The sequence below is a fragment of the Schistocerca nitens genome, chromosome 1, assembly GCF_023898315.1.
Source record: "Schistocerca nitens isolate TAMUIC-IGC-003100 chromosome 1, iqSchNite1.1, whole genome shotgun sequence".
Taxonomy (NCBI): Eukaryota; Metazoa; Arthropoda; class Insecta; order Orthoptera; family Acrididae; genus Schistocerca; species Schistocerca nitens.
Genome location: NC_064614.1, coordinates 337,993,473 through 338,005,692, shown reverse-complemented (window position 1 = coordinate 338,005,692; position 12,220 = coordinate 337,993,473). Strand labels below are relative to the sequence as shown.

Genomic DNA, 12,220 nt, shown 5'->3' with positions numbered 1-12,220 from the left:
GCTAACCCGCACTCCTATTTTTTTATTCATTATTAAACCTACTCCTGCATTACCCCTATTTGATTTTGTATTTATAACCCTGTAATCACCTGACCAAAAGTCTTGTTCCTCCTGCCACCGAACTTCACTAATTCCCACTATATCTAACTTTAACCTATCCATTTCCCTTTTTAAATTTTCTAACCTACCTGCCCGATTAAGTGATCTGACATTCCACGCTCCGATCCGTAGAACGCCAGTTTTCTTTCTCCTGATAACGACGTCCTCTTGAGTAGTCCCCGCCCGGAGATCCGAATGGGGGACTATTTTACCTCCGGAATATTTTACCCAAGAGGACGCCATCATCATTTAATCATACAGTAGAGCTGCATGTCCTCGGGAAAAATTACGGCTGTAGTTTCCCCTTGCTTTCAGCCGTTCGCAGTACCAGCACAGCAAGGCCGTTTTGGTTAATGTTACAAGGCCAGATCAGTCATTCATCCAGACTGTTGCCCCTGCAACTACTGAAAAGGCTGCTGCCCCTCTTCAGGAACCACATGTTTGTCTGGCCTCTCAACAGATACCCCTCCGTTGTGGTTGCACCTACGGTACGGCCATCTGTATCGCTGAGGCACGCAAGCCTCCCCACCAACGGCAAGGTCCATGGTTCATGGGGGGGCATATTTTTCTATCTTTCACAATTATTTCCCTTTTCTTTTCACTTCTTAATTTTCTCTCAATGAAAAAAAACTACTTTAAAAATACGAAAAATATGTTTCTCGTGTCATGATCATCCTGCTCCCACATGTGTTACCCCTCATGCATCAGGATCATTATGCAATTTTTCAACAGGACAATGCTTGTCCACACATGATATGTGTGTCCATGAACTGCCTGCTGAGCTGTGCTAGAGGTCAGTAAGAGCCAGAAATCTGCCCTGTATAGTACATTTGTGGGACCAGCTCAATCATCAGCTCTGTCCCAGTGCCAGTATATAGGATATCAAAAACCAGTCACAACAGCTGTGGACCAACTTGCCTCTGGGAAAGGATGCAACAACTTAATGAAACCCTTCCAAGGGAATTTTTCTCCACCTGCGGATTGGTTGTTTGTGTTGTCATCATCATCTCATCATCATTCAGGAAATTGGTGAGACTGGACTGTGAAAAGATTGGGAATTTGCAAGGGTGCTGATAACCACATTGTCGAGCACCCCACAATTTGTAGTAATAATAATAATAATAATAATAACAACTATCAACTACAGGAGTCATACCACACAATATCCACCAGTAAATCAATGCAATGCAGCTACATCCAAACATATATATACAACTACAGAAATCCGTAATTATTGATACATGTTCAATTACCCGAAAGTTCCTAAATGCAATATAACACATACCGTACAGTTAATAGGAAGTGACGCTTGATCAAGGTCCGCGTCACTTTCCATTCTTAACCAGACTTAACGTCTGAGAAAGTAAAGAAATAATAATAATAATAATAATAATAATAATAATAATAAGAAGAAGAAGAAGAAGAAGAAGAAGAAGAATATTGCACAGCCAAGTCCTTTGTAAATTTGACATGATTTTGAAGTTGCTGAAACAACACCTACCCTCTCAACCTGTGAGGTCTCATTTAATTTCCTCCTCCCCTTCTGGATCCTTCACTTGTTTTGTCAGGCAGAGTATATATATTATATATATGGATTGAATTACTGTTACTAAATGACCCCATATGGCCCTGCCTCTAAGGGGAGTGATATACCTGAGATGGGACTGGAATAATGCATACTGAGTAAATGTATAGTACAGGTCTTGGATGCGAGTCTTTCACAGGATATGACTGATGAGGTAAGAGTTTTGATCAACTCTGCTGTAACATCTGAACCTCTATTAGCTGGACTTGATGACCAACCGGCTGTCAACTTAAATAAATGGTCATCCAAAAACTGTGGACAAGAACAAAGTCAACCACACCGTGGCACAATATACTTCTCAAGAAGATATGTACAGCTTCAACAACTGCTTCACAACCCATGCCATCTGGATTATACTCCTCCTTCTGGATTTCATAGATAAGAATTGCCCTTATAGCAAACCTTTGAACTCATAATCTTCATGGGCTCAAACTCCACTAGCCTCTGTCCTTCACGCAACCCCACTCTTGGCCCCTTCGATTCTATCTCTCTTCCTCCTATTTCTCTGTTTCACTGTAGCTCAATCACTTTATCCACTATTTTACACCAATTCTGATCTCTATGTGGTCTCCCGTTACCTCTGTTCTGTCTGCACCCACGCCTCCACATCTCCTATACCTCCACTTCATCATGTGCCTGGCTCCTAGTTGGACTTGCTGGTGGCATATTCCTCTACTGTTTTCTTGCTGTTCTTCTGTTCCTGGCCATCACCCTCCCTTCTATTCACCACTGTCTCCCACTCCTGTCCTCTTTGTTCCTCTCATCCAGTCATCCTTCATCTCTATAAGGCTGCTGCTCTGGGATAACTCATCCCTGCATGTGTGTGTTTTTAGCATTTTGACCACTCATCTCCTCAACTCCTTCCATTGTTTGTACTCCACCAAACAACTTTTGGATCTTAAAAAAAAGCCTTTTATCCTCATTCTTGCATCTACCAGTTCTGTTCTTGGTGTTTCTTGAGCAGCATTACGTAAGTGCATGTGCCTCTGATAAAATAGGTCTTAATGTCAGCCACAAACAAAAATCTTGGGCTCTCACAGCTTCATCCAAAATTGAAATGTTTTGTACAGCGTCAACAATTTATAATATTTGTCAATCTTATGCTTTATTTGTCTGGAATTGAGTGATTATCATCACACTGTTGTAGTAGGTTGTGTTACAGTGTTGTATAGAAATAACCCATATACTGATTTTTTTCTTGTAACTACTACATCACTTGAGCAGACCTTGTGTGTTTTCCCTTTCACTTTATGATTTCTCATTCTACCAACTTATCTCCCATGCAGTAAAGTTGCATTGCCTGTTTCTGGTATATTCCAGATTGTTGATTTATTTTTTTTCTTTTTCCTGTTTTTTTTTTTTTTTTTTTTTTTTGTTAAATATTAGTTTTGGGCTGTAATTTCAACAGCAAGTACTTTAACTAATTGACTTACCTTTTTTCATTTGTTTCCTTTTTTATTTAATTCAACTTCCGGTATTTCTTAGCACACGTGTATTATTCTATTCTCCACCTCTTTGGTTGTAATACCTTGTCTGTTTCAATGATATTTTTGAGTTCAGACTTTCATTGTCATTTGGAATATGGTATTAATGTTCTTTTCATGGATGACTTGGCCTAGTGTGTTTGTGTCTTATTATGCTTTCCACCAACATTGCTTGTACTCTTCACTTCTTTCCTCAATTAGCTGATAATTTTGATGATGTAAGACTGAGTTTCAGGCTGTTTTTGTATTTAGTCAGATCAGATACCTCTATTTGTAGGAATTACATGTTTATCATTGCTTGAAAAAGGAATTTTTTATTATGAATGGAGAATAAATGTTGCCTAGATTTTACAGTGTAATACCCTATTTGTGCATAAAGATTTTCATGAAATTAATTGCATCATGGGTGAAATTGTGTTGCTTTTCAAATTAATTATAACTACAGTTAATAAAAAGAAGTTTATGTAAAGAAACCTTTGTGGAGTTTGTGTTATTGTGAGTTATTTGTGGATCATTTGTTACTAAAATGCTAGAGAGTAGTTATCATTTTAACATTTTCTAACTGGGTTTCAGTAGATTTTGGATACTTGTTTACTGCTGAGTGATCCTTCTGTAGAAATTGTTGAAATTATTGTCAGCTGTTTTCCCTGATGATTTGATGAACTATTATATGTTAAGGTTTCTTCACAGTTTTTGATTTCACAGATTTGCTGTAATTTGTACCTTGCTTAATGAAATGGACACAACCTGGCAATGTTGCATTATAATCATATAATGAGTCATTCTTTCTCACTTATTAGTGAAGTTTCTTGAATATTCAAGCCATTGGTTTTAGCAAAATATTACCACACATCACTGGAGGCAACACAGTATTGTCAAATACTTGAGGACATTATAACACAACTGCCTTCTGCAAAATGCAGTACTGCTATATGTCTTTCACATGCCTCACTTATTATAATTTCAACTTTATAACTTCTTTGTATTTTTTTAGTCTTCGTGCATATCCTGTCCCCCTTCTCCCACCCCTTTTTAATGTTCAGGGTTTTCTACAGATTAAACTTTGTAGAGATGTGCTATCTTCCCTGTCTAGTGTTTTCTGATGAATTATTTTTGTGTTAAGTGTTGGTGACGTTCCCAGTAGTTGAAAATTGAGGAGTAATGTCACTGCTAACAAGTAACTATTAAATGTAAATTTTAGAAACACTAATCTTAAAAAGGAAAGTAGTGTATGGCAATGTGTTTTAAATTGTGATGCTGTTCATCGCTCACAGATAATAAGAAAAGTCTCAAATATTGCAAACAGTTCCTTTATGTGATTCTTCAGTTTCTCCTGGCATATTTGTTGATTGAACAGTCCATGGGTGTCCTGCCTGTTAATAGTGTCCAATGGGCACAATATTTTGGTGATCAAACATGTTGCTATCATCAAGTGCACTCACAAACTGAGCTCCTGAGGACATGCGGCTGACTAATCTTCCCTGGCCCCGTGAGCCACTCCATCTGGTGTTCACACTCATGGCTACACATTGGCAGTCATAGAGATGCTAGCATCAGCATCAGTGTCTGTGATGGCGTTGATGTATGTTCTCTGTCCGCCATGGTCACCAGATTGTTTTGTTTGCTGAGAGTCTTCTTAATTAAACTCAGTGCTGGTTCCCAAGTCTTGCTAAAATTATAGCCCAATATCAGTTGATGAGATCGTACCTGGTACGAATTTCTATGGCCTCTCTAACAACACTTTCCCAGTATTTGGAAGTCTGTGCTAAGATCCTGGTATGTTCATACTCCATCGCGTGATTCTCGGACAAACAGTGCTCTGTGACTGCAAAGTTGTTGGGATATTTCAGTCAAGTGTGCCTCTGGTGTTCTTGGCAATGAACTTTGATGCTGAACACTGTCTATCCAATATATGTCTTTCCACATTGCCATGGAATCTGGTATTCGCCAGTCTTCTGTAAACTGAGATCATGTTTGACACTTCCCAATAATGCTCACATTTTATTGGGTGGGAAAAAGATAGTTTTTGCTCAGTGCTTCTTCAACATGCATCTGATCTTTTCTGATCGTGTGCCGGTGTAAGTATAAAGGCAATGGCTGCCCCTCCCTCCATGGCTTCTTCTGTCTCCACAGATTGTACTGTTATGGTGGGGTGGAGAGCATGTCTAATCGGCTATTCTGGGTACACATTTTTTCGGAATACAATTCTGAGGTGCTCTAGCTTCTGGGGCAAACTTTCTGCATCTGAAACGGTGCACCCCCCATGTACAAGTGTATTTAGTACCCAATTCCTCTCCCAAGGGTGGTGACTGCCCTCTGCATGCAAATACAGGTTAGTGTGCATTTTATTCTGATGCACACCATGGCCCATGGTGCCATCAACTCTTCTCTAGATTGTGACATCCAGGGATGGCAGTCTTCCTTCTAGACCAAAACAGAAAGAAGATTACCATTCCTAGACATCATGGTCAAGAGAAGAGCTGTATCAGAAGAAAATGCACAGTGAGGTACATAGGAATGTGGTACTAAAAACACTTATCTACAGGGTGCGCACCATTTCAGACAGATTGTCTGCCCCAGGAACTAGAGAATCTCAGAACTGTATTCTGAAAAAAAGGTGTACCCAGAATGGCAGATTAGGCACACACTCCACACCACAACAATAGTACAATCTGTGGACACGGAAGAAGCCATGGAGGAATATGCAGCCACTGCGTTTATACCGTACACTGGTGCACTATCGGGAAACATTGGATTCATATTGAAGAAGCACTGAGTAAAAACCATCTTTTTCCCACCCAATAAAATATGAGCATTATTGGGAAGTGTCAAATGTGATCTTGGTTTGCAGAAGGCTGGCTTATACCAGATTCCATGTCAATGTGAGAAGAGATATACTAGACAGACAGTGCGCACCATCAAAGATCATTGCCGAGAACACCAGAGGCACATTGGACTGCTGTATCCCAACAAGTTAGCACTCACAGAGCACTGTTTGTCCAAGAATCACATAATGGAGTATGAATGTACCAGTATCTTGGCCAGACTTCCAGCGTCATTAGAGAGGCCATAGAAATTTGTACCAGGGATGATCTCATCAACTGAAATTGTGGCTATTATCGTAACAAGGCTTCAAAACCAGCGCTGAGTGTAATTAAGAAGACTCTCAGCAAACAAAACGACCTGGCAACCAAGGCAAATAGAGAACTCACATCAGTGCCATCACAGACGCCGACAATAGCATCTCCGCAACTGCCAACACATGGTCACGGGTGTGGATTGTGGATGGAGTGGCTCGCGGGGGCCATGGGATACTAGTCAGGTGCATGGCCTCAGGAGTTCAGTTCACCAGTTCACCTGGTGATGGTGACATGTTTCATCGCCAAAATATTGTGCCTGTTGGACACTATGAACTGGCAGTACACCTGTGGACTGTTTGATCAGTTGCTTTATACATTTTGCGGCACTGTGTATGTCAGCATTTCTTCAGAGTTATCACAACATTTGTGCATGCTTTTTTAATGATTGGTAGTAGCTAGTGTAATGCATGGCACAATGAATCGTAGATGTGAAGATCCCTGGATCAGTGCGCCCCAATCTGTTGTCTTCTGGGACATCCGAGAGACGTATGCCAGCTAACAAGAGTCTGATTCTCCTTTGGGGTGCTACAGGTGAACAGGAGTGGACTCCTGCCCTTACTACAGGTTGGAAAACAATTTCATGAAAATTGATCAGTATTTTCATATATAATGTCAGTTATTTTAAGAAAATGTGTCATTTTATTTGGTGTCCTGATAAAACTTTACTTTGAGTTATGTTCCGTATTGAACAAGTCACATAGAATATATTCTTATTAGTACTTTTGCATAATTAAAAAAAATTAAGTATGTGTTGCCATTAAATTTAATTTATTCCCTTGTCATTTATTTTCCCAGTGACAGTTGTACTGCACAGACATCAGAATTAACAGCCTCTTCCTTTAAAAAGAAATATTATTTTCGGAATAATATTGACCAGGAATAATTTCCTTACATTATTAGAAAGAAACCTTTCAGGATTCTAATGTGACTGTTGTCTGCTGTCCCCTGTTCTATGCATGTTTGCATGTTTTTCAGTTTTATTGCTTGCCCACTTTGTGTGTGTGTGTGTGTGTGTGTGTGTGTGTGTGTGTGTGTGTGTGTTTAGGGTTGAAGGAGATCTGAAAATTAGAGTATGTGGTGTATTAACTTAGATCTATTAACAATCGAATAATTGACGGTAGTTCTGTCAGCAATTTGTCATGAATTATTATGAAAGTGATTCAGGAATTTGTAATTAATTTAGTAAAACCTTAAAGCTAGTTGAAAACATTAGTATTATGTTTGTGTTTGTGTGTGTGTGTGTGTGTGTGTGTGTGTTTGTGTGTGTGTGATTGAGAACATTTTTTCAGCATGAATAAGCTAAGTAAAACTGTTATGAAATTTGCATTTATATAGAAGGATACATACAAGAGCCTGTGTTTACGTGACATTTTTCGTGTGAATTAAATATTATCTAAGTTATAATTTTATAGCATGTTGCAGCTACAGTTTCTCTCAGACTTTGTTTCTGTAGAATTTAATTTGGAAAATTCATGTTTCCATAGCAAGGGGACCATTACTATGCCATTACATTACATAAAATGTATAGGTACTGAAAAATCCTCCACCAAATCCTTACTGTTATCATTCACTTTAATAAGGGTAAATGCGTAAGTAGAAATTTTTAATACTTTGAACTGTACTTGGACTGTAAAACTTAGAAAACATGACACTGTGTGTTATTTTCAGCTGTACATTTTTGACAAGAAATAAAATTAAAAAAAAAAAAATAACTAATAGAACTATTCCACTACACAGTGAAAGATCTCCAGGTGAAAGATTCTGAGAATGGTAAAGTTAATTAAAGGATATTTAGTAGTGGGGATAATAGTCTAGAACCAGCTGCCTTAAAGATGAAGCCATACTGAGCTAAAGTATATTTCTGATATTTCAAATTGATGTAATTTGTTCTAAAAGATGTAAATGTATGGTGCTGGTAACCTAGGGAGAGTAACCTACATTACCATTGCGGTCTTTAATTTTAATGGAAAAAACAAATTTAGGAACTAAGTAATTCTTCATAATTTTAAACTGTTATCAGAAAAAGAGAGGAAACACAAAAGACATACTGAAAAAGGGTGGGAGTGTTGTATGAGACATTTTGTCAAGAGCACATGAATTAATTTGGTAAGATGCTTTATGACAGAAAGAAAAGAAAATAGAAAAAAAAACCACAGAACAAAAGAAATAAGAAAGAAGTGGGAAGTGCAAAAAAAGTAAGGGTGGTAAAGAACAAACGTATATGGAACCGACACTATCAGTGCATGAATGAGTATTTATATAAATATATTTGTAGGAGAAAAGCAGAGGGAAACACAATACATACCATGCCATTTGTGAGTTATAAAATCTAGTTTCAGTGAAAATTACAAGTGAATGTTTATACTGTCAAGTTCTGAAACTTACAAAATCACCTATTATCAAAATTATGTTTTTGTCATTCTTACTACAATCATTCTGGTTTCAGCAGCAGGTAAACGATCGCTCCTGTTCTATTACACACATGTTTTGAGCTCATTATAAGTACATCAATGTAGTATAAAGACAAATCATACATAAATTAATTGCAAGTGTATTTATTAATATTTTTTCATGGAATCATCAGAGATATGGAATTTGAAAATGTCATATTTACAAGTCTCAGTATTAAGATTACTCATCAGTTTTCATGTTTTGTTTTTAAAGTGATGTTTTATAATACAATTCATAATCACTTTATTTATCTACACATGAGACCAGAGAATACATCAAATAATAAATCTCTCTCTCTCTCTCTCTCTCTCTCTCTCTCTCTCTCTCTCTCTTTGTGTGTGTGTGTGAGAGAGAGAGAGAGAGAGAGAGGGAGAGAGAGAGAGAGAGAGAGAGAGAGAGAGAGAGAGAGTGGAGGGAGGTGAAGATTTTCTGGATGAGTGTATTGTGCATGTGTCTGATTATGGCTGCAGCAGTTGGTGTACCGCAGATGTTTTCAGTTTTGTTTACTTTTATTCTGATGAAAATGAAATGCATTGTAGAAAGTGCTGTTCAGTTACATGAAACTGTGTATGGTCTACCAATAAAATGTAAGCATTATGTATAGTATGTGGGATAATGTTACTATAATTACATGTGACGTCGTCTTTACAATTACTTGTCTGTCTTAATTTTCATGTCGAAGAATTTCAGCGTTCCATGTTGGGTGAGCATTTATATAAAGTCAACTATTGTGCTTATTATTTGATATTGTTTTGTAAACTGAACAGGAATTGTGCTTTATGTGCTTTTGCTAATGTGTGTCTCATTTTTTGTTTTCTTTTCATGTCTGTCTGTTGGGTGCATCACTCGCGTGAAATCATACGATCAGTTGGAAAAGTTATAATAGGTTTGAATCAGATTAAAATTTTATTTATAGCTATTTAAAAGAAAGGAAATGTTATTGTAGTTTTGTTGTACTCAAACTCTGAGCAGTAACAGCTGTATTGGAATGTCACTAAAAGCCCTCCATAAATTCTTAGCTCATTTTATAGTGAAAATAAATTTGTTCTGTATCTTTTATCCATGAATTCCCCACTGTTGCATTTTTCTTTACAAATATTATATTTGTTAATTCAAAATTTGTCATTTTATGCATGTTGTAACACTAGAAGAATACTGAAAATGGGAGTTACTTATGCTTTGCAGATCAGACTGACAAGAGGAGGCTGCCAATTGTGAAATTCAGATTCAATTCATACTGCCCATAATAAAAGCTCATGACCAGAGGTGTAATGTGGCAAAGCACCAAGATGCACTTCTCAGCCGTTGTCGAGAAAATCAACAGTTAAAATAAACCGTTGCCGTGAAATACTCTCTATGATTAATAATTTTTGACAACGTTGTGGCGCAGCGGTAAGTGCTCGGGTTCTACATCTACATCTACATCTACATTCATACTCCGCAAGCCACCCAACGGTGTGTGGCGGAGGGCACTTTACGTGCCACTGTCATTACCTCCCTTTCCTGTTCCAGTCGCGTATGGTTCGCGGGAAGAACGACTGTCTGAAAGCCTCCGTGCGCGCTCTAATCTCTCTAATTTTACATTCGTGATATCCTCGGGAGGTATAAGTAGGGGGAAGCAATATACTCGATACCTCATCCAGAAACGCACCCTCTCGAAACCTGGCGAGCAAGCTACACCGCGATGCAGAGCGCCTCTCTTGCAGAGTCTGCCACTTGAGTTTATTAAACATCTCCATAACGCTATCACGGTTACCAAATAACCCTGTGACGAAACGCGCCGCTCTTCTTTGGATCTTCTCTATCTCCTCCGTCAACCCGATCTGGTACGGATCCCACACTGATGAGCAATACTCAAGTATAGGTCGAACGAGTGTTTTGTAAGCCACCTCCTTTGTTGCTGGACTACATTTTCTAAGCACTCTCCCAATGAATCTCAACCTGGTACCCGCCTTACCAACAATTAATTTTATATGATCATTCCACTTCAAATCATTCCGCACGCATACTCCCAGATATTTTACAGAAGTAACTGCTACCAGTGTTTGTTCCGCTATCATATAATCATACAATAAAGGATCCTTCTTTCTATGTATTCGCAATACATTACATTTGTCTATGTTAAGGGACAGTTGCCACTCCCTGCACCAAGTGCCTATCCGCTGCAGATCTTCCTGCATTTCGCTACAATTTTCTAATGCTGCAACTTCCCTGTATACTACAGCATCATCCGCGAAAAGCCGCATGGAACTTCCGACACTAACTACTAGGTCATTTATATATATTGTGAAAAGCAATGGTCCCATAACACTTCCCTGTGGCACGCCAGAGGTTACCTTAACGTCTGTAGACGTCTCTCCATTGATAACAACATGCTGTGTTCTGTTTGCTAAAAAATCTTCAATCCAGCCACACAGCTGGTCTGATATTCTGTAGGCTCTTACTTTGTTTATCAGGCGACAGTGCGGAACTGTATCGAATGCCTTCCGGAAGTCAAGAAAAATAGCATCTACCTGGGAGCCTGTATCTAATATTTTCTGGGTCTCATGAACAAATAATGCGAGTTGGGTCTCACATGATCGCTGTTTCCGGAATCCATGTTGATTCCTACATAGTAGATTCTAGGTTTCCAAAAACGACATGATACTCGAGCAAAAAACATGTTCTAAAATTCTACAACAGATCGACGTCAGAGATATAGGTCTATAGTTTCGCGCATCTGCTCGACGACCCTTCTTGAAGACTGGGACTACCTGTGCTCTTTTCCAATCATTTGGAACCCTCCGTTCCTCTAGAGACTTGCGGTACACGGCTGTTAGAAGGGGGGCAAGTTCTTTCGCGTACTCTGTGTAGAATCGAATTGGTATCCCGTCAGGTCCAGTGGACTTTCCTCTGTTGAGTGATTCCAGTTGCTTTTCTATTCCTTGGACACTTATTTCGATGTCAGCCATTTTTTCGTTTGTGCGAGGATTTATAGAAGGAACTGCAGTGCGGTCTTCCTCTGTGAAACAGCTTTGGAAAAAGGTGTTTAGTATTTCAGCTTTACGCGTGTCATCCTCTGTTTCAATGCCATCATCATCCCAGAGTGTCTGGATATGCTGTTTCGAGCCACTTACTGATTTAACGTAAGACCATAACTTCGTAATCCGAAGGTCTCGCCGGATTGAATTTCGCACCATGCACCTTTTTTTTTTTTAGTATTTGTTTTTTGTAATTCAAATGTGTACACACACACACACACACACACACACACATATATATATATATATATATATATATATATATATATATATATATATAAAAACAAAGATGATGTGACTTACTGAACGAAAGCGCTGGCAGGTCGATAGACACACAAACAAACACAAACATACACACAAAATTCAAGCTTTCGCAACACACTGTTGCCTCATCAGGAAAGAGGGAAGGAGAGGGAAAGACGAAAGGATGTGGGTTTTAAG

General features: G+C 38.6%; 1 protein-coding gene across 6 annotated transcripts in view; it reads left to right on the top strand.

The window, feature by feature from the left end:
* Positions 1 to 12,220, top strand: part of LOC126248551 (GATOR complex protein Iml1) — a 637,798-nt gene that overhangs the window by 209,222 nt on the left and 416,356 nt on the right. For 4 of the 6 annotated variants that reach the window (XM_049949630.1, XM_049949674.1, XM_049949657.1 and 1 more), the window contains exons 14-15: positions 6,735 to 6,872; positions 9,628 to 9,645. The exons of 1 other annotated variant lie outside the window; for it this stretch is intronic. In XM_049949630.1, the coding sequence (XP_049805587.1) occupies positions 6,735 to 6,872; positions 9,628 to 9,645 (156 nt within the window). The remainder of the gene's footprint in view (positions 1 to 6,734; positions 6,873 to 9,627; positions 9,646 to 12,220) is intronic. One more of the 6 variants, XM_049949640.1, reaches the window with a different exon arrangement.